Source organism: Aphelocoma coerulescens, chromosome 2 (genome assembly GCF_041296385.1).
Source record: "Aphelocoma coerulescens isolate FSJ_1873_10779 chromosome 2, UR_Acoe_1.0, whole genome shotgun sequence".
Classification (NCBI taxonomy): Eukaryota; Metazoa; Chordata; class Aves; order Passeriformes; family Corvidae; genus Aphelocoma; species Aphelocoma coerulescens.
This window is the reverse complement of record NC_091015.1, coordinates 154,904,377-154,926,668: the sequence shown is the minus strand read 5'-3', so window position 1 is coordinate 154,926,668 and position 22,292 is coordinate 154,904,377. Positions and strand designations below refer to the sequence as shown.

At 40.4% G+C, this 22,292-nt stretch overlaps 2 protein-coding genes across 3 annotated transcripts in view; both read left to right on the top strand.

Moving 5' to 3' along the window:
- Positions 1-2,413: 2,413 nt before the first annotated feature.
- On the top strand, positions 2,414-16,800 carry DSCC1 (DNA replication and sister chromatid cohesion 1). Its single transcript, XM_069005389.1, has 9 exons — positions 2,414-2,648; positions 4,169-4,337; positions 6,799-6,933; positions 10,360-10,450; positions 11,375-11,513; positions 13,619-13,668; positions 14,802-14,959; positions 15,429-15,577; positions 16,374-16,800. The coding sequence occupies exons 1-9, from the start codon at positions 2,437-2,439 to the stop codon at positions 16,480-16,482; spliced, it is 1,212 nt and encodes a 403-aa protein (XP_068861490.1). The 5' UTR covers positions 2,414-2,436; the 3' UTR covers positions 16,483-16,800.
- Positions 16,801-18,330: 1,530 nt separating this feature from the next.
- TAF2 (TATA-box binding protein associated factor 2) overlaps positions 18,331-22,292 on the top strand; it is a 62,489-nt gene continuing 58,527 nt past the window's right edge. The window contains exons 1-3 of one of the 2 annotated variants that reach the window (XM_069005387.1): positions 18,331-19,122; positions 20,589-20,642; positions 21,456-21,616. In XM_069005387.1, the coding sequence (XP_068861488.1) occupies positions 19,069-19,122; positions 20,589-20,642; positions 21,456-21,616 (269 nt within the window). In that variant the 5' untranslated portion in view covers positions 18,331-19,068. The remainder of the gene's footprint in view (positions 19,123-20,588; positions 20,643-21,455; positions 21,617-22,292) is intronic. The other variant, XM_069005388.1, reaches the window with a different exon arrangement.

The window sequence follows — 22,292 nt, the reverse complement described above, 5'->3', positions numbered from 1 at the left end:
TACATAGCAGAACTCTTAATATACAAACTCCAGGAATTTATGCCTTGGATTCAGTCTCTTGGCTATACCAGAACCTTTTTTTATTTCACAGAATGAAAACTAGAAAGAAGAAGCAGGTGCGCAAGGTCATTGGAAAATTGCACAAATTAAGGTATAAATTAAAGCCAGCGCAATTAAGGTGCTATTTAAACAGTTAGTAACTATGTGAGCATTTACTTGGTAAAGTGATTTTCTGGTTTACCTAAGAAGTGTGCAGGAAGAGATTTACATTAAAGCAAAATGTAAGTCTCAAATAAGGCTGTACACATATCAGTTTGCACCTACTCATTAGTAGAAACTAGCCAAAGCTGGAATGCCTCTAGTTTCCTGTGTGCACAATGACGGTATTTTCACCTCCCAATAACTGAAATAAACGTGAAAACATGATAGATGTCTGAGTCTTTGAACAAGCCACTGCACATGTGTTCTGACAGAAGTAACTGCCTAATAACTTCGGTCAAAGTTTTCTCTGAGGCCAATTGCCTTACTGGCACCACTCAGGCACCACCTTCTGAAGGCAGAAGATGCCTGACTCAGTCACATACAACAACAGTTGGTCTCTGCCAGGCTGGGACTGGACCAAGCCAACTCCATCCCACCAGCTCCCGCTTCAGGTTCCCACATAAAAGGGGTTACAACCGCCTCATCTGGGTCATTTGGCACAGACTATTACCAAGCACAGAGGTACTCTGCAAGTGGATAGACATAACTTAGGAGCACTGAGTAACTATTTGTTAGCTGATGCACACAGCAGGCAGCTAGGGCTAATACACTACCAGGCTGAATGTTAATATGCCCTGCAGCAAAAATCAGTGAGTGTCTGAGGAGCCAGTTGTCCTGGACAAGGCAGGGAAGAGGCATCCTGTGCTGCTCCTTGCAGAAGTCTGACTCCCACTGCTGCTGAGCTGCTGTGTTCTGAGCCTCCGCTTTTGTTTTCTTATGGTTTAAGGACGTCAGTAGACTTCCCCTTGCATCTCTGAGCTGCAGACTATTTCCATTGCAATAATTGCGCATGCCTGTGGTTTCCACTCATTTCTGCCATGACTTTAGGTCAAGCACTTCCTCACCGCTTCCTCTGGCAGAGGGAGCCCTGTCAGGCCACAGCAAGAACCTGAGCTGAGTCCTGAATCATGGGGAGACAAACCTCTGTGTGGAGGCTGTGCAAGCCCTTTCTTAAGGGGTCATGCATGGATGAGAACCTGCAGATAGCTGCCCTTAGTCAGACAGTCCCCAGAAGGACAGAAGGACCTGGGATGGGTGATGCCAGTGGGTGGCAGCTGCCTCAGCAGTGCTTTCCCACCCACAGTCAGGCCCCATTGCAGTCTCTTCCTCTCTCCACAGTCACAGTCATGCTCTGGTGTCAAGGAAGAACCTAGAGAGTGCCACAGCAATGCTTCACGCTTGGGGCAGGGTGGCTGGAAAGCTGTCAGGTGGAAAAGGGGTGCTGGTCAGTGACTGAACATAAGCCAGTGTGTGCCCAGGTGGCCAAGGCAGCCAGTGGCATCCTGGCCTGTATCAGAAACAGTGTGGCCAGCAAGACCAGGGCAGTGACTATCCCCCTGTACTTGGCACTGGTGAAGCCATACCTTAAGTCTTGTGTCCAGTTCTGGGCCCCTCGGCTGGAGTGTGTCCAGAGAAGGGCAACAGAGCTGGTGAAGGGTCTGGAACACAAGTCTGATGTGGAGCAGCTGAGGGATCTGCGGGTGTTTAGTCTGAAAACAGGGAGGTTCAGGGTAGACCTTAATGCTCTCTACCACTCCCTGAAAGGAGGCTGTAGCCAGGCAGGGATTCTCCCAGATAAGAAGTGACAGGATGAGAGGAAATGGCTCAGGTTGCACCAGTAGAAGTTTAGATTGGATATTGGGAAAAATGTCTTCACAGAAAAGGCACTGGAACAGGTTGTACAGGGAAGTGGTGGAGTCACCATCCCTGGAGGTGCTTAAAAGACATGTAGATGTGCCACTTAGGGACTTGGTTTAGTGCTGGATTTGCCAGAGCCAGATAAAGGCTTGGACTTGATTATCTTGGAGGCCTTTTCCAACCTAAACACGTCTATAATTCTATGTTGCCTCAGAGCTGGGCAGTGACTTCCATATTGGGCCTGGTTTTGTAGTGTTTTGTCTTTATATTTAGTTTTGCACATTTTGTAGATTTTTACTGCATTTTTGGCAAAACGAGAGATTTTACTGCAGCACAGCCCGGCTCCTGTGCAGCTGGACAGAAATCGGGAGGTTTGTCCCAGATCAGACTCGGCGGAGGAGCGGAGGGGAGCGATTGGTGTAATCCGAAGCAGTTCCCGCCCGCCCCGTCGGCCGCCGCTGAGCGCGCGGCCGTGAACCGCAGAATCAACCCAGCCTGCGCGCGCCGCCGGGGCCCGCCTCCCCGGAGGGGCGGGGGATGGAGGTCGTGGCGCGGAGTTCGGAGCGAGCGGGGGCCGCCATGCGGAGCCGCGCCGAGGTGGACGCCACGCTGCAGACGGCCAAGCTGAACCCGGCGGAGCTGCTGCCGGCCGTGCACTGCCTCAGCTTCGGCCCGCAGGCCGGCGGCGGCGAGTGCTGCCTGCTGCAGCTGGAACCGGGGCTCTGCGCCGAGCTGGAGGCGGGGCACAGGTACGGGGGGTGCGGGGGAGGCGGGGACGTCCTGTGAACGGCGCTTTGTCCACGCTTGTGTTCTTTTGATGCGGTTTGCATAACAGCTCCTTAAATTCCTTAAACCTTTCTCACTTACATTGGAAACTAAAAACTATTTAACCTATAAGAAGCTTGTTGAGTTTGTTTGGGGTTTTTTATATGGACAGCTTCCTGCTGTGAAGGCTTCTAAACGAAACTCAGAAGGTGCTGGAATAGGCTCCCCGAGAAGTGGTCACAGCACCAAGCTGCCGCAGTTCAAGAAGCAATTGGACAGCGCTCTCGGGCACATGGTGTGATTCTTTGGGCAGTCCTGAGCGGGACCAGGAGTTGGACTCAATGATCCTTGTGGGTCCCATCCAGCTTGGGATATTCTATGATTCTATGATCAGTTCTATGGATATAGGTTTAGAAAAGGGATTATGTCTCTAAAAGAATCCTGCTGACTTTACGATTTTCCTGTATGGATGGCAGGGTGCCTACAAGATAGATAAATTGGCAGGGAAGGATGTACAGTATTAGCATGGGCATGGGGTAGGATGGTTATGTGACACCAAGCTCGGACCAAGAGCAGCTTCTAGATAAGTTTTTGATACTGTTTTAAATTTCTTCCTTTACGGCAATGCCAGTGACATAAGGAAAATCTTTAAAATAATACAATATGAGAACGCCCTCTAAAGAAGGTAGTCTCTGAGATGTAAGCCCATTCCTATTTAGTGCAATACTGATGAAATATCATCTGCTAGAGGCCTGAACCATGTTGAGGACCCCTTGGGGCACAGGTGAGCTTTGCTCATGCATGCAGGCTTTGGGAAGCAAGAGGAGCAGTTCAATTAAATTGAATCTGAGTACTTGAGTTAGTGTAGCCTGGGAGGGAACTGTATGCTCCACTGTTGTGGTCCTGCTTTGGTATTACCATATTCTCATGCAGAATCTTTACTTAATTAAGTATGTGAGCTGAAGAGAGTAGTTTACATTGTCCAGAATTGTTCTAGAAGATGATTTTCTTTCCCTCTTGGAATCACTTGCAAGAAAATAGATATTAATTATCTGAAGGGCTCTGCACAATAGACACAATTTCTGTTTGCTTTCTTGTTTCACACTGGGCCAGTTTCAGTCCTCATTAAAGAACAACTCTATCTGTAAAATAATCTAATTTCTAAGATTAGTGAACTAGTCAGGCGTTAAGCATCACTTAATCAGTGTTTCAGGGGGATTGTGTGAATCGGTGTATTACTATAGGCTTCAGCTGTGATCTGCATGAAAACTTCAAATGCTTGTCTTTTGAGTTTTCTCACATTAAAATGAGAGGGGAAAACATAGATTAATTGACATTTGCATCTTTATATTTTGGTAAACTGTGACTGCTGCTACAAAACAGAACTGCAGTTTATAACTTCTTTACAAATGTATAAATGTGAGAAAATATCAGACAAGTTTAACAAGTGTTCATCCTGAAATAGAGGTAAAAATACATCTTTATGCTGGTTTTTTTTTTCCAGCCTAGTAATCCGTGGTGAAAAGGATGAACATGCAGTGTTGTGCAGCAAAGATAAAACTTATGACATGAAAATAGCAGATACCTCAAATATGCTCCTGTTTGTTCCTGGTTGCAAAACTCCAGAGGAGCTGAATGCAGATCTGGCATCTTGTAATGTTATTCATTCACAGGTATGTCTTTCAAGGTTTTTGTTTGTTTGCTTTAGTTCTTTGCTTTCTTATTCTCTGTAATTTCTTGTATTTTGTCCAAGATGTATATATGAAACCCAGCTGGGATTCAGTTGCCTAAACATAGGCTTCTAATGCCATTTTAGATGCCCTGTGGTATTGCTTAGCTGCTATTGCAGGCTGCCACTGGAGAAAGGATGAGTCTCCTGTAACTTCTTTGTATATTGACCAGCTCCAGGAGGATGTCCTTATAAATATGCTTTTTTCACAGGGCCATGCTATGTCTTTAGGGCCCTTCTTTTGAGTTGAACTTTCTCTGTAATATATGATTATTATTGTTTCCAAGAAGTTAAAACTTTGGTTTATTTTCAGTGCATAGTAATTACTTGTGGTAGATATTAAAAGCTTGCAAAGAAAATATAATTTCTCAGTGTGAGCGACTATTTTTAAAATAAGCTAGTTACAGGTTGATTTTTAGGAGCGCATTCCCCAAAAGGTAGATTTTACTGTGTCATGCCTGAATACTTTTTTTAGTATTTTTTAATTTTTAGTATTTTAGTATTTTATTTTTTTATTTTTAGTTTTTTTTTTTTTAGTATTTTATATATTTTTTAAATATAGAAATATATTCAAAGGTGGCTCTTTCAATTAGCATATCAAAACATTTGTTGGAGTGAATGACTTCAGAGTTCTCAGTTTAAAGAATTCATTGTTCTCTGCATTTCTGAAGCATAGTTAATAAAATTCTATTAAAAATAGCTAGGCAAATATTAGTTAATTATTTGCTGTAATGGACATAATGGCATCATTGAGGAATAATCCTGCTTCAACATCTTCCAAGTTCTTCCATGAGGTCCAATGAGCTAATGTAAAAAGTTAATTCAAGCTGAAGTAGATGAATGAGAAAGTAATATTCTTCCATATACTTTTTTTTTTTTTGTGCTACATTTAATAATTTCACTATTTCTGTGAAGTTACACATCATAGATGTGATTTTTAGGAACTATTTTAAAAGTTTTATTTCTAAGAGCTCTCAAGATTATTTCAAAAATGTTAGATGGTTCATTGACACAGCAAATTGTGAAGCATAGCAAAAGATACTATGTGTACTCAGTTCTTTGGGGCTTCACTGCCCTTCACTTGCAGTCTCAGTGCTGATCTTTGTGTCACTTGCATGGCTGATACTCACAGCCAAAGTATCTGCCATTTTGTTCACCTCACAGAGCCCAGCTCAGGTTATGAGCTTTGGAATATAAAGTAGAATTAGTTATTTTCTTTTCTATGCAGAGTATCTTATTACCAAATTGATCAGAAAACAACTTGGCAGGAAAAAAGCCTAGCACTTAATAAATGCTATTTGACATGGAGCTTGGAAGTTTATCAGGAAATTGGTGTTTACCTGAATTTTTTTTGCTAAGCCAGCTATGGAATAGTTTGATTAAAATTGAGAGATTTCTCTGTATTAGAATTTGTATAGGATTTCTTATCTATATAGGTGATTCTTCTTATTATTCATTTAAATGGAACATTATTTTAAAGTTTTGGTGCTTTTTTTTTTTAATGGAGAACTTCTAAAATACCCCAAGTACTCTGGTAAAGCACTTAGGGTGTTTTAAAGTATTGTCTAGAGGTTTTTTCATGGAAGCTTTTTTAACACTGAACTAGTGATTGGATCCGGAGTCACTAAGCTGGAGCCTGTTTTGCCTCTGCCATTCTGTTCCCGTTTCTGTCAGTTTGGTAAATAGCAAGAACAATGCTGAAAAGCCTCCAGTAGTCTGTCCTCTTCAAAGAATCTTGTAGGAAGTCCAAGCTGTACCCTGTGAAACACCTCAGGATTACTCTGAAAGTAAAGCTTTGGTAAATGGTGTTGTTGAATCAAGTACAGCTGAGCTTCCTGTTGCACACTCTTCATTTGTGTGTTGACTCAGGGCAAGGAACAGAGATGTCTGGTCAGTTGTGTGCAAGTGTAGCTCACTGTCCTTGTTAATGTCTGCTTTGCTTGAGCTTAGGGCTGTGATGATTCATTAAGGAGTAAAAAGGCCATGAAGTAGATCCTAAGCATGAGAAGAAGTGTGGAAGATAGACTCAGGTTAATACAGGAGGGCTTTTATGGCAGTAGTATAATTTACGATTAAGACAAAAAGCAGTTTTGAGGAGAATTGTGCAGAAATATCTCCCGTGGTGATTTCCTGTCATTTGTGTGCAGAGTTGAGTTGTTACCTTTGTCTTATGCACTACAAACATATTTTTATCAATCAACAGTGGATTTTTATTCTTCATTGTCTGTAGTAAATTTTTTTACTGAAAACATTGCAGTGATTGTTTTGTCGTCAAATTAATTACCCTATTAATAGTTTCTTGTTTTCAGTGACTAGATTAACACTTCTTGCTGATAATTTTTGGTAAGCAGCTTTGAATCCAGATAGTATGTTAGTGTTTTAAGAGTCACTGTTTTTTCTTGTAGATTGCTGGTTTCTCCAATAACTATTGGGAATTAAGGAGATGTCGACCAAAACTGAAGAAACTGAGGAAGCTTTTAATGGAAGATCCATATGACGGGCCTGATAGTCAGAAAGAGCAGACTTTGACATTTTCAAAGGTAAATAATTTTTTAACCCTTCTATTCTAAACAAGTTGGTTGTTGTTAGCACTTCCAGTGAGTACAGGCAAGCAACCTTTTTATTAGTTACAAGAGGAAAATTAAGGACACAGAAAGAGACTGGGCATTTCCCTTTTCCTATGGGAAGTTTCCTGGAGGACAGCCTTCAGAACCTTTTCTAAATTCCTTGACAGTTTATATGACTACTAAGGTATAATGCAGCCTCTCCTTCTTCTTTGGGTCTGCCATGTATGAGGTCAGAGCACAGCTATGTGCAAGTCATTTGCCAGTCAGTAACTGTGATGACAAGGAGAAGAAGGGAGTTGAAGAGAGTAACAGGGATGATACAAGGCGCAGAATAAGATTGACACTACAAGAAGGGAAAACACAAATAAAATCCTGTCGTGCTGTCCTATTGTGTTTCCAGGAAATTCAATTTAGGACCTAAAGAGTAATGGAGAGACTGGACTGTGCAGCATATGATCTCAGATAAAAGGCTGATAAAAATTCTGGGGTTTTGTTAGTTTGGTTGATACATTCTTTTCCTTTTGACTTTGAAACAAAAAATAGTTGCTCCCAAGTATTTTATGCTGAGGCTTGGTTGAAGCTGACACCAGCAAACCATCTGCGTGTGCTTGGACGTGCAAAGACGGATGTTACTTTTCTCCCTTGGAGAGACATGATGCCTCTCTCTTCTTGGATGATTAACAGACTGATTTCTGATCAGTTACAGAATCTTGCCCCCAGAATTGCCTGCCTACTCTGATCTAGGAATAGAAAGATGTACAGCAAAACAGGAGATGGTAAAGGTTAAAGGGCTTAAATTGTCTAAAAATTATAAGCACTGACAAAGGCTAGCAACACAGAAAAATCATATTAAGTAATATTTATTCATAATATTGAATATTATAAGAAGATGTCAGTGTCTTCCAAACATTAGTGCCTGGTTTGAGGATTGATCACCATTTATTTGGAAGGAGAGTGTATTTCCTCTGAATGAGCTTACTCAAGAACAACTAGATATATCTTGATAAATGTAGACGAGTCTTAACCTTGCCTCTGGTGGAACTCTGAAATGAATCTGAAGGCTCTCCAGGGGAAAGCTCTTTCCTATGGGACTAATTCTCACTGAAATGCCCAACAATATATGTGTAGTAATGATTTCCACTGTTTTGTTTGCTTACACTTAATATTTATCCTGAGGTGCTGGGGTCACCTTTAATCTGTTTGAAAACAAATTACTTTCTTTTGGTCGTTTACTGTAAGCCTCTCATGGTTTTCAGGACTGTATCATACGAGAGAACCCCAGCAACAAAGCCATAATGATCAATGGTACTGTAGGCGACCTGTTGCATAGTGATGTGATTTAGCAAACTAGAGGAAACCTTATAAATAGATAGGCTAGTACTGAATTTTACAGTGAAATGATAGGGCATACTCAGATGATCACAGACTGAGATCTGTGAATAAGGATAAGAAACATATCACACATATTATCTAGAAGTTGCTGGTGTTAACATGGTGCAAGTCAACCCATTCCATTTTATGTTTGCAAGGGCAATGCAGCTGATAGAAGCATCAGAGCTGAGAGAAGTGATGTCTTCAAAAAAGCTGTTGGAATTGCTAGGCTGGCCTTGAAACAGGAACATGCCAAGGACTTCTGTGCAGGGCATCTGAATGGCAGAGTTAAATTTTCAAACACACTTACTGATTTGGGGATACTTTTGCTCTCAATTGCTAGCAGTGTTTTTTTTAAGTACTGGATAATATGGTGTTCCGGTTTGGCCAAATTTAGAAATATATGCTCTGAGAGAAGGCACAACCACCCCTCCCCCCACCAGGTTCGGGAAAAAATAAATTTTCCTCAAAGGAAAGTGAAAGAGATAAAAGCTATTTATTTAACAAACACATGGGAAAGGAAAATAACGCTAAATAATAAAATCTCCCGCTGTGGAGGAAAAACCTGGGAAAGTGTTAGAGTCCACCCTTTGGTCTCCTCGGAGCTGGGGCTTGGGCCAGGGCCAGGCCCTCTGTGCTTGGTGGAAAGTCCTCCCGATGTGTTCTGAGGTTGAAGCAATCAAGCAGTCCAGTAGAAAAGGGAGAAAATCCGAATTCCAGGGAAGGAAAAATTCAACTCTCAGTCTCTCTCTGGAGAAAAAGAAACTGAACAACTGGCCAAAAAACTGTCCTCGGGAAACAGCAAGCCGGGTGCTTCCTCCCTCCCCTGCTACAGCTGGGAAAACCAATTGCTATCTGTGTGTGACCTTGAACAAGCTGCAAACTGCTTTGAAGAAGTTTTGCTCAGTTTTTCCTTCCTCCTCTCAGGCTCAGTTTAGAGGCATAGAAAGGCACAAGAATTAATTTCTGGGCATGGGCAGCGATATGGGATACACATCAAAGGGTCACCCCAAGACATACGTTCATCTCTCATTGACATACTGATGGGAGCTTGGCCTGATGGTATTTCAACATACTCTGACAGGAATAGCATAGCCGAAGTGGAGACCTTTCCATATTTATTAAATGGTTTTTTAACATGTGGATGTACCAAACTTAGTGCTGGTTTGTGCCATTTGTGTTCCCATAGTCTGATAGATCTCAATCCAGTACTTACTTAATCCAGTGTTTTTCTTTCTGATAGGAAATATTTTTAAGCTATAATCAACAGAACTTTAATACTAAAGTTGATTAAATAGGCTGTAATGTGAATAAAGGAATTGATGCCCTATTTCCTGTGGATTGAAGTCTAGTATTTCTTCCATTTACTTCACTCCTCATGGTACCTTCTCTTCCACCCATGTCTTTAGCACAGTATCCCACAGCACTTTCCCATCTCACCTCATAACTGTTCTGCAAGGATGTGTTTGTGTTATGGCTGGCTCTGTGCTACCTGTGTGCCAGTTGATTAGCAGACACCAAAACACAACATGTTGCTGTTGAGGTCATGGTGGAGGAGGCTTTCCCTCAGTGGAGGTACTAAGTTCAGGTTCTGATTTCTATCCAGATGTGATAAGTGATTTTTGCTTTGCCTTTTCTTTGAATCTCACAGATTAAAAAATGTGTGATTTCAGGAAAGCCAGAACACATTCACTTTTCATTCTTGCTGGGATGCTTTACTTACAATGTCTGCTTGTGCTAGTTTGACATTCTGGGAATACAGGTATATTACTTATGCCTGGTACAAAGACTTTCCTGTAGTTAGACTGGTTTTTGTATTGAATAACCCTTTGAGAAAATGTTTTAAGTTACAGGAAAAGTTTCAGAGAGTGTGGTAAACCTTAGAAAATTCAGACTCTGGGGAAAAAGAAAAATCCATCTTAAGTCTTCCCTTCATTATAGCTTATAATGCATTTAGCGTGGTCACTGAAGCAAAGAAGGAATAAGAATAACCTCTTTTATTTCCTTCTTTTTTTTTCCTTGTTGCAGTACACAACAGAAGATTTGTTAAGTTTGATTCAGGCAAGTGAAGAAGAAATACTCCACCAATTGCAAGTTATAGATGCCTGCAAAATTGAAGGTATTCATATCTGAAGAATATTATTATCTATGAGGAAGTAACTCTGCTATTTTCCCCAAAATATATGTCTCATTTTTCTAAGGTCCATTCCACATCCTCGTCTTTCAAGGTGCAAGTTATTTCAAAGTTGTAAGATTTGTTTCCATAGATCTATGTTCTCTGCTGCTATGAATCTGATCAGAAGGATAAAGCTGAGCAGGCACTGCCAGTCTCTCCAGGATGATTCCTTCTTTGCTGTTACAAACACTGGCATCAGAGTGTCCCACCCTCAGCATGAATATTTTTCAGCTGGTCACCCTCTTCATGAATAAGTGGGTGCTGCTTTCTGTAGCCCTAGCGGAAAAAATAGCTGATTCTTAGGTAACCCCAGCCCAGCCTTTTCATAGTCCTTTCTTCCTCCCAGACTGAGTTTATCTCAGTGTCTTCCTACCATGTGAGGCAAGGCTTGAGCAAGTGTCTCACCTTGGGACAGCTCCTACTCCTCCTTTACTTGGCCATGCCCGAACCCCACTGGACACAAGGTGATGGCAGTCCTAGAGTCATCTGGATTTCTGGATTTTTGTGAACTTCTCTGGACCTGACCTTGCTTTGTAGGGCCAATGTATGCAGTTCTGTGCCTGAACTAATTATTAGTTTTTTCATATCTGATTCATCTTGGAATGATATTTGTAATGTCTTTGTATCTGTGGCAGTTAAAGAATTACTAAAGAATTACAAACAATTGAGATAATTAAGTTTCATTCTCCTTTACATTTGCTCTTATTTAGTTCCTTTTCTCAGCTTTTAATCCTGGAAAAGACACAATGCTACTGCATTTTGTAGAGGTGTGACCTGAATGTCCAGACTCCAGTAATGTATCTTTATGGCAACAGAATTAAGGTGTTAATGTTCTTCTAATAGTGTTTTGTGGTGCTCTGTTTGCAGGATATTGGAGAATCCTAGACTTTGACTATGAGATGAAACTCCTGAATCACGTGACTCAGCTAATAGATGCAGAGTCCTGGCCTTTGAGTAAGGTTCCTCTATGTGCCTGCCTTGAAGAACTTGGATCTCTAGAACCCAGGTAAACAATTATTTTTAGTACTCAAAATTGCCTACATCCGTTATTAATAATTACAGTACTTGTTAACTGTTTACTAGAATTATAGTCTTGCAAATCTAGATTCTAGTTACCATGGTCTAAATGATACATTTTCTTTTTTTCTAAAAATATACAAAGGAATTTTTAGACAGATAGGTTAGTAAACTGATTTTAGTGTTTATTGGTAGCATTTCCATTGATTCATAGTAGAAACATTATTGCTGAGTTGTAAATGATGGAAGTAGCATGTACTTAAGTTGTAAATTGCTGAGCATCTTGAAATACCTGTTCTGAAGCTATAGCTAGCCAAAAATGTTTAGTTTACCTGTTGCATACTATCTGAGATGGGGGTGTGTTTTCTGGTGTAATGCTGGATTCAGAATGTAAGAGTTGAAGTCTTTAAGTAATTCAAGATCACCATTCAAAGAAGGTCTTAAGTTTATATTATGTAGAATCTTCCATTTATTTGGCTATTGGCTCAGAAACATATCTTGCTTTAGTGTCTGCAGTTAGGCTCTTAATTTTATTGCAGAGTTTCAGAAAAGTGCCTATTATTTGGTAAGGGATAATTAACTGCCAAATTTTTTACTTGCATCATAGGATCATTCAGGTTGGTAAAAAACATTAAGATCATGGAGTCCAACCATTAACCCAGCACTGGCAAATCCAGTACTGAAGCATGTCCCTAAGTGCCACATCTACCCATCTTTCAAACACCTCCAGGGATGTTTTCTCCAGCACTTCCCTGGGCAGCCTGTTCCAGTGCTTGACCATGCTTTCCATGAAGAAATTTTTCTTAATATCCAATCTAAATCTGTGGCCATTTCCTTGCATCCTGTCACTTGTTGCCTGGGAGTAGTCCTGACCCCCACCTGGCTACAGTCTCCTTTCAGGGAGTTGTAGAGAGTGATAAGGTCTCCCCTGGGCTTCCTTTTCTCCTGGCTCAACACCCTCAGCTCCCTCAGCTGCTCCTCATCTGACCTGTGCTCCAGACCCTTCACCAGCTATATTCCCTGCCTCAGGTCTCACTCCAGCCCCTCAATAACTTTCTTGTAGTCAGAGGCCCAGAACTGGACACAGGATTGAGGTGCAGCCTCACCGGTGCTGAGTAGAGGGGGACAATCCCTGCCCTGGTCTATCACTATCCCTCTGGCTCTGTAGCTTCTGTGCTGGAGCGAGGGGGGGATCAGCTATATCCACTCACACACGTGTGCACGCACAAATGCACGGATAGCTTCAGTAGTATGGTCAGTGGCAAAGAGACTGGAAGGTTCTTTGCATAGATTTCCACAAGAGCAGTTTATTGCTTCTACAGTGTGAAGGGTTCCAGAGGCAAAGACCCAGAACAATGCAGAACTCAGGCTTAACTACGGGGGTGGGGCTAGCACCAGAAGCCAAAGGTGTGAGGGCATGGGGGCGGCACAAAGGCGAGACTAGGGAATGGGGACCCATGGGGGAGCTCTGGGGAGTGGTGAGGGGCAGAGGCCAATGGGGGCAACCTGGAGTGGAGAACTTTCAATGGCATGGAACATATAAGGTAGCAAGGAGGCGGAGCAGCCAACAGCCAACCGGGGAAGCAGAGCTGGGGTAGATTAACATAACAGAACAAAGCATCCAGGGAGAGGCTTCTTTTATCACCATGACCGCTAAGTCTCTGGCACCAGGGACTGTCTTACTGAGAACTCTCTCTGTCCCTTGTACCACAGGCTAGCCGGCCACCGCACTGGTCCTGCTGAACACACTGTTTTTGATACCATTCTTTATCATTGGAAAGAAGTGATATTGCAAGAATCTCTTTTCCTTATTTTCCTTATGCATTTTAGTCTTTGCTAGTTATACCTAGAAAGTGGAAGAGACCTTTGTGGTTGACAGGCTTAAATCAGTTCCCATCTGTTATTTGTCCCCTTTTGTTATCTCTTTTACTTCTATTTTTTTAATCCGTTTCTTTATTTCACCCACAAAAATGTGTCTCATAATCTAGTCTCTTCAATTTATTTTTTTCTCCATACCTTAATCTTCTTGGTAACTGTTTCTGTAGTGTTCTAAAGAACAGTGTTAGAACTTGATTTCTGTTGTTTTTTTTCCAGAGAGATGATAGAACACATTCTTGTAAGCTATGGCAGGAAATACGTTGATGGTAAGTTTTAACTTTGCATAAAATACATAGTTATTAATGAGGAAATGTAGATTTTGTAAAGGATGGCCCAAACAAACGAGTTTGTTACAGTGCCAGTATAAGGAGGGAGCAAACTGGGCTAAAAATCAGTACAATTGTTAAAGGAAGTTTCATAGGAAAAAAGGCTATTAAACTGTACAAGACACAAGGGAAAATTGTGAGCAGAGGTACTGGAAGTGATTTACTACGTGTCTACAAGCCATAATTTTGTGACTAAAGAGAGATCACTAGTAAAATTTAGATGACATCTCTCTTTAGATACCCTAGAAGGCCTCAGATATTTAAGCAATTAATTGTGCTATTGTGAATAGTCAATGGCATGAATTCAGCTTGCCTGAAGTAGGTATCTGCCTTTGATCTCTTGAACTGCACCACAAGATCCGCTGGTGGTATTGATTAGATTTCCATTGTCCATCTCACACGCAGATACAATATTGCACTGCCTTAATCTCAGTCTGAATTCTTTCCCACAGTTGCTTTCATCTCACCTTCGGCTGAAGGAGGAGTTGCACTCAACCTTAAAGCACATAGGAAAGTAACTGGAGTGACAACAGACTCTTGTCTTAATATATTTAAGTAGGTTGCACAAGGAACAGTTTGAATTACAGACAGGTGGCTGAAACAACAGAAGGAAGTGTTTATTCCTGCTTTTGTTCAGAGAATTTTAGCCAAGTCAGTGTGAGAGAAAATGAAGTCTTATCCCTTCATAATTTTATAAGGGTGATTAAAGAAGTGAAAGTTTAAGTGAAATTGTTTAAGCAAATGCTTTAATTAACAAGCCATTCAGAAATAGGAATGAAAGCTGTAGGAGAAACAGTACACTGTGAAAGGGGAAAACATGGAGGGCAAATACATTTATTGATATGAATTAATACTGTATTTGCTGTATATGCTGTATTCTGCATAATTTGTTCTTGAGAATAAGATACCATAATTTATCCAAATTAATACCAAGTCTCATTACTTCCCAAGGAAAAGAAAAAAGAGGATACTTGTTATATAGAAGACTGTAGAACAGAATGGAAATACAAGGCTGTTCTCTGTTCTTTTATCAAAAGGCAAGAACCCAAGATAACCTAGTTTTTGCTTCTCAGCAGGGGAGGTTTTCTTTGAAATGTGTGAAGATAAAATATGCAGAGCTATAGCACAAATGCTTTTGCAAAATGCAGTTAAATTCAATCTATCAGAGTTTGAAGAAGTCTGGCAACAGAGTGTCCCTGAGGGGATGACAACAAGGCTTGATCAGCTTCAGGTAAACACATAAAGATGTATGGATTCTTTTGTGAGTAGGCTGTAACTGACTTTGTCATATACAGATTTTATCCATTATTGGGTATTGTGTTGTTTCTGTCAGCTTTTGAATTCAAGTACGCTTTATGACATCCTCTACGAGCACCAGTAGTCTGGAATCATAATCATTCAGGTTGTTGAACAGTTTGTAGTGACAGCCAGTAGAGTAGCAAGCACTATGGGAATCCTTTTCCTCAAAGGAGGCAGAGAGATGTTGGAAGCCAATGGATTATCCCTTCCTTCTTGTCATAAAGAAAATTATAAACACTGCATGTAAAACAGCACCTTTATGATACTTCTTCGGTTTCTCTGGTAGTGCAGTTGTAGAAGGCTTTGGATCTACAAAGAGCAACTTGTATGGAATACTGTCAGAAAGAAGGAAGTTTAATTGTATCTGTACTTAACATTTTCTTTCCGATGCTGATCTGCAGGGCTTGGCTCTTGTGGATAAAAGTTCAAGACCAGAGACCATCTGTCTGCTAAAAGTAGAAGAGTTACCTGAAGACAACCAGGAAAGATTCAACAGCTTATTTGGCATACGAGAAAAGTGGACAGAAGTGGATATTACCCCTTATATACAGTAAGGATGTATTTCTTTTTATTAAAATATAATTAGTATTATATTCTTTCCTTTTTGCATAACTGGCTTCTGATGAGCTATCATCCAGTAGCCTCAGCTACTATACTTTGCATTTTAAATGAATATGGATTCTGTATGAATAGAATACCCACCTCTGGGATCTGTAACTCTCTTTTTTGGATTTAAATGTGTGTAAAAAGCTGATGCTGCTGGATTTAAATGGGTGATAACTCTCATTTGATTAAGGCAGACTTAATTCAAAGGCCAAACCTCCTGACAAGTAAAATCAGTCTCTATATTTACAACACTAGAACTATAGAGCAGGAGTGCTTCCTGTACTGCATCTTTTGTTCCTTTGGTGGTTAAGACTCACACTACTGCACTATCTGGAATGCCCAGCTGTGATATGTTTGAGCAGATATTGATGGTAACCCAGAAGTAACTGCATCAACCCTTTATGAGTGGCTCTAAATTTACTGTAAAATAACTGAATAGTTCAGAGCTAACTGTTTTGCTAGACTGAAAACTCATTAGACAACAGTAATAATAAAAACTCCCCCTAACAACCAAAATTTTTTTTTCTGAAGTAAGAAATGTAGTTTTGCCTATTCCTTAAATGTCAAGGTAAGTTCTAAACTTTAGGTAATTTAAAGCATTATGTGACAGTTACAGTAGTTTGGGTTTTTTTCCTAATATCCTAATCCAGTTTATTGCTGTAGTTACAAGTATTTTACAGATTCATTTTGTGTGAGAGTATCTTTTAATGCCAATGTCATGTGCTTTATTTCCTCTTTAGAGACTTGTGTGCAGAGAAGCAGACTGTTGGTGCTCTTCTCACAAAATATGCTCGCTCCTCAATGCTGAATGGTGTTAAAGTTTATAATTCTAGAAGACCCATCTCATAACAAGTATTGTTTGAAGAACTGAGGATACTGAATGTAGTAACAGTGAATGTTACTTGCTGCTGCCTTCTGGGGAAAAGAGTTGCCAACCAACATTATACATTAATGTTGTACTTGAGTTTAAGCAGCTAAGCTACTTGAACAAGTTGTGTTTCCTGCTCAGCTAAGGAGAGTGTGAGGGGTTCAGCTCACCTTCCTTTGCCAACCTTCCTTTGCCCAACTGCTTTTTCCTTTGTGTCTAGTTAAGCCAGGAGCCAAGCTACTTCTTGGGTACACTTAAATCTGTCTATCTGTACGTCTGAAATAAAAATGTAAAACCTCCTTGATAATAATTCAATCACTTGAATGGATTTGAGTACCAAAATGGAAATTTTAGTCTTCTGCCCATTAGTGACCATTCTTAAAGATTAAGGTTTCATTGCAGTGTTCACATTTTAAATAGCACAGAGCTCATCAAGCTCATGAACAAATCATTCCCCATTGAGACTACACTGGTCTTGATTTTGAAAAGTGGTTCTTTTGAAGGTCATGTCTATGAACACAATCAGCACAAGCACCTGACACTTTAATACTTGGCAGAATGGCCTTTTATGTATTAAAAAAACCTCGAATTGTAGTGAAGTGTGAATATAAGAGAGTAGTTGAACATTGTGTTACGAATTTCCTATAAACTTATTAAAATGTAGCTGAGGTAAAACTAATGCTTTACAGAAGACTACTTGTGCTTTTTAAAAAAGAACCTACAAACAATTATTTTTTTAAAACTTTGTTATGACAAATAACTGCACATAGAAATTGTGCCTTAAAAACAAGGATTGTTTGCATGTCAGTAAACTAGAGTTTAATATTAGATAGTTTTCAGATTAATATTTTAAACTTAACAGTTATATGTTATTTGATACAAAAAGCATTTTTTCCATCAGACTCAGATGTGAGGTATGAAATACCTTGGAACTGCCAGCATTCCAGCTGTAGGGTGAGCGGGGAGAGGAGAGAAACTCCTCCTAAACCAAATGTAACTCTTATGCACGGTGTCTGTACTTGGAATTTGGAACAGATAAAAAGCAGAATTAAAAGCTACTTCCTGAGCTCTGTTTATTGTTGCCCAGTAATGCAAGGTCAGTGCCCTGTGCTCCACGTTGCTGGTGCAGGGGTGTGGTGTTTGACCAGCTGTGCAGAGATGTGCAATGGCTCTCTGCTGAGAAGAACTGCCTTGTTTGCCGTCTGGTTCCAACAGCTGCCGTCCTCCAATAGCACCAGAAAGTTCACTCTCGAGAGATCAATGGTAATATGAATGGAAAAGCCTTGGAAATTCTTCCATTGCATCACAGAAGGTTCCTTAGTTGAAATAAATATACAACGCAATTGATACTTTTGTAGTCTGTTGTCCGAGTTTGCTTTTACATAGGGGTTTCTTTGTAAAATAAATAAACTAAGTATTTAATGAATAGTGCTTTATTACAGCTGTGAGAAGAGTTCCTGTAAATTAATTTTGTTTGTGTTTTCATTCCATGTGTTCAGTGCTGCTAATTGGTTTTGTTAGACGTTCAAAATGAAATGATGCTTTCAAACTCCATCCGTTTCTTTGATGCAAGCGTTTATTTTAACCTCAAAGGGGTGAATCGAAACTTAGTTATAATAGAGCAGTCTTGGTTATGAAGGAGCTTCATCGCGGGTCCCGCTGCTCGCAGTGACGCCCGTGGGCTGGGAGGCGGAGCTCGCTGCGCGGGGCGGTGCCGCCGCTGTCCCGCCTCGCGTTCCAATCCGCCCCTTCCCGCCTTACCCCGGCCCGCGCCTGCGCGAGCGCGGCGCCTGCGCGCGGGGACACGGCCCGGCTCCTCTCCCGGCTTTTGGATTATTGCGGGGGTTATTCTTCCTTTTATTTTTTTTTTTTCTTTCTTTCTTCCTTCCGGCTGCCGCCCCTGTCGCTGGGCCGCCCTTCTGTACAAAGCAAGACTCCCAAAAGCCCTTCCCGCCTTTAGCGATAGAGCTCACTTCATCGGGCCGTGACCTCTCACCCGCGGGGTCGGAGGTGACTGGCAAGATGGCGGCGGCTGCGGAAGGGCCGCAGCGGGCGCGCTGCTGAGGGAGACCCGCGGGGCCGACCCTGTCCCGGGCCCGGCCACCGCCCGGCCCGCTCGACCCTCGGCACTTTTCCCGGCTCTCAGCGGACGGCGCTGCCTCCAGCCGGCGCTCCCCAGAGCGCGGACCCCGGTGTCTGCCCTGCCGTCCCGGCTGCGGCCCTCCTGATTCCGTCGCTCCCGCCGCCACTGCCCGCTGAGCCGGTTGTTTTCCGTACTTGCCGCCGAGAGGAAGCGCCTCTGGACTGGTACAGACAGACAGAGCGGACAGAGGGGCTGTGTGTGCACCCATAGAAGGTTATGTGCAAACACTGCGTGTTGGTGGTGCTGTAACGATGGTGCACACTCGAGCTGAAGATTCCTGACTGCTGGGGGGTCACACATCCGCTGAGGAGATGAGTGATCAAATACGACGTGACACGGGGAAAAATCGAAGGACCCATTGAGCGAGAATGATGTTGATGCCAGTCTGACGGTCAGCAGCGTGTGTTTAGTGCTACGGTTCAGGATGAATAGGAAGAAAGGAGACAAAGGATTTGAAAGCCCAAGACCCTATAAATTATAAGTATCCTTTTTTTTTTTTATTTGCTGTACTTGAAATCAGTGCACATTGAATCAAGTCACAGGCTGATTAATAATGATTTATTTCAGAAGGTTGGAGCTGTTGCTTGTGGTGTAGCTTGCATTCAGAAAACGTGTGTTACAGATGTATGTTTTAATGTGTAAATGGACTTACTTATGGGCAGCGAGTCTGTCAACTGTTCAGTCTCACGAAGATATTTACATTATGCTCGTCAAACCTCAGACATTTCTCCACACAGTCTCAGTACTAAAGACCATACTACGATGTTCCATATTTACTGCTGTGTCAAAAAGCCCTTTTGACTTAAGGGCTTTTTTACATATAAAAAAAATGCTTGCTTTTGCAGCAAGCAGCTTTGCTAAGCAAATTTTCATTTTTACACATTCACTATTTGGCTTGTAACCAAGCTACAGAGCAGTTGGTGGTGGATTTCAGTGCATTTTTATATATTTCTCGTTATATCTTCTTGATTCCTTTATAAATGTGTCACACAAATGTATTTTTCTAAGTAGAATCAGTCTTGTTATATACACTTACATGTAGGTAAGGTCTGAATCCATATTTAGGTGTAATCTCTTGTAGGAATTTTTATCAAATCTTGTCTCATCTGAAGCAATGTCACTTTTTAATGCACAGAGTATGTGCACATAAAGTGTGATGTGCCATAAAAGTTGAATTCAAGGTTTTATCTTGAGTCATGAAATGCACTACTGTGAAGGAGCCACCTACTACAGAAAAATATATAGAAATAACTTGTAGGGTTTAAAAGAAGTTGGAATTACTTTATCTTCCACCTTTTAAATCACTGAGTTTTATTTACCAGGAGTTCTAATATGTGACTCCAAATTTAAGGAAATGCATTTGACTAGTATAAAATGCCCATAATGATTGATATATTATCATTATTTTGCATAATGCGTTCTTCTGGCATGCTATTTTAAAAGCACACACTCTATCTTTTAATGTGTAATACCTGCTTATATAAATTATGTGCAAGTGTCAACTCTCCAGGTAGACTTTCCACAGGTCTCTGATTGCAGGTGTTACGGCTGTATGTCATTACTGATACTGCTCACCACTACAGTGTTAGTAACCTCGACACTCTGCCATTAGTAATTCTTCGTTTTTGCATACACATAAGTGATGTTCAAAAACGGTGTTGTTATCTTCCTGTATTACTAGTGGTGTTCATACTGGTATGATACTGTGTTTGATATTTTTTGGAACTTTCCTGACATTGTGGGCAACTTCTATTCATGATTTGGTTTAGATCCTATAAGAGATTTAGACAATCATTAATTCTTTTTATGCAAGTATATTCTAGATGCAGTATTTATCTATATGTACATATATCTTCTTTGACTCTTTATTAAACTGGATTAAAGTATTATTTTATATGTTGGCATTTGTGCAAAACCTTACTTATTTTTTTTTCTTTCAGCACAACTCATCAGGTAGTTTGTATCAACAACATAAATTTTCAGAGAAAGTCTGTTGTAGTAAGTATTTTTTAATAAAGTGTGAAAGTAGAAATTAAATGTCTGAGTTTTCTTCATACTTTTAAGGAAAAAACTGCACTCAGAAGTTAATTATGCTGTTCAGCTACTTCATATGTTACACTTTTCTAAGCTGATTTTTCTCATAAGTCTGTCATTGCTTGAGGTGTATCAAGTAAAATGCCTTCTAATGGTGAACACTTTTTGCTCTGTAAGAGAAAGCTTTCTAAACGAAGGCTGCTGCATTGTAAATATTACAGAGCAATTTGCAGTTCAAAATGCATGCTCAGACCGTGTTAGCTGATGTTAGGGATAGGCTTACAGGGTTTTCTGGCATGTGTGTGAGTTCACTTGGGCTTTGAAAAGACTTTCATCATTTCAGGCCCAAAGTCTCCAAGGGTCTTTGTCAATTTACATATCCGCTTAAATGGATACTTCTTAAGTTTTAAGAATCCCTGTCTCAAGTTCAGATACCAAAACCTACAACATAGTGATGCTAATAACTTGAAATGTAGTCATAGGAGCAGATTTTTTCCAGTAAAACAAGCATGACTGTCAGTCAAGTTCAGTTGTTTTGTTTTGTTTTGTTTTGTTTTGCTTTGTTTCATTTCATAGCTGGGAAAATTCACCTGTTAAATAGCATGAAAGAAAATCTAGGCATCTAAAGGGCAAACCATTCTCCTTTTTAAATATGAAAATACCATCTTTATACCAGTGATTTTCTTTGAATTGTATTAATAATAATTTTTTTTTATATCTCTCTAGTTTTTGAGTTGATTAATATTTTACAGAAGATTTTGATTTATGTTTTCATAGGGTTATGTGGAACTGACAATATTTCCAACAGTTGCAAACCTGAACAGAATCAAGCTGAACAGTAAACAGTGCCGGATTTACAGAGTGAGAGTCAATGATTTAGAAGCGGCTTTCATTTATAATGATCCAACACTGGAGGTCTGTCACCATGAATCAAAGCAGTAAGTGCTATGTTTAAGACTCTGCAGATGTGTTGTTTTCTGTTGCTTGTAAGTATATCCTATTCTATTTTACTTTCAAGTTTTACCTGGTAGTTTCCTAAAGGTAACATTTGGTATAGCACCTTAATTCTGGGGAAGTATTTTGGCAATAATTTTGACTTTTACACTATTCTTCTTTAGAATTTCTTCTGCTAACATATCTTTGTACTGTTTTGTGAAAGTATCCAAAAATTTTCTATGAAGTACTTTATGGGGAAAAAAGTCCTTGGATTTGAATTGTGTGCTTGTTACAGACACTGTGTATTCCTTTATTCATCAGTTACGCAAAAGCTCCAATAATTCATTGTACAAATACAGTGTTAGTTTATATAGGACACCAAATTTATTATCAGAGTTAAGAAATTTACTTTGAGTCCTGATACTGAACTACTTGAGTATATTAATTCTGTAGTTCTGTTTGCTTTGTGACTTGATTTTTTTTGCTGTTGACGCTATTGCTCATTATGTCAAAAATTCAGAATCCTCATTGCAGGGATTCTAGATTGTTACGAAGGGCTAGTAAGTAAAGCTTTTGGCTTTTCCTGAGGAATCAAACTTTCATTGTTTATTGTTGTAGATAACAGTGTAAGTCCTAGAATGTTACCTGAACTCACTTTAAAATTTGAAAGGAAAAGTT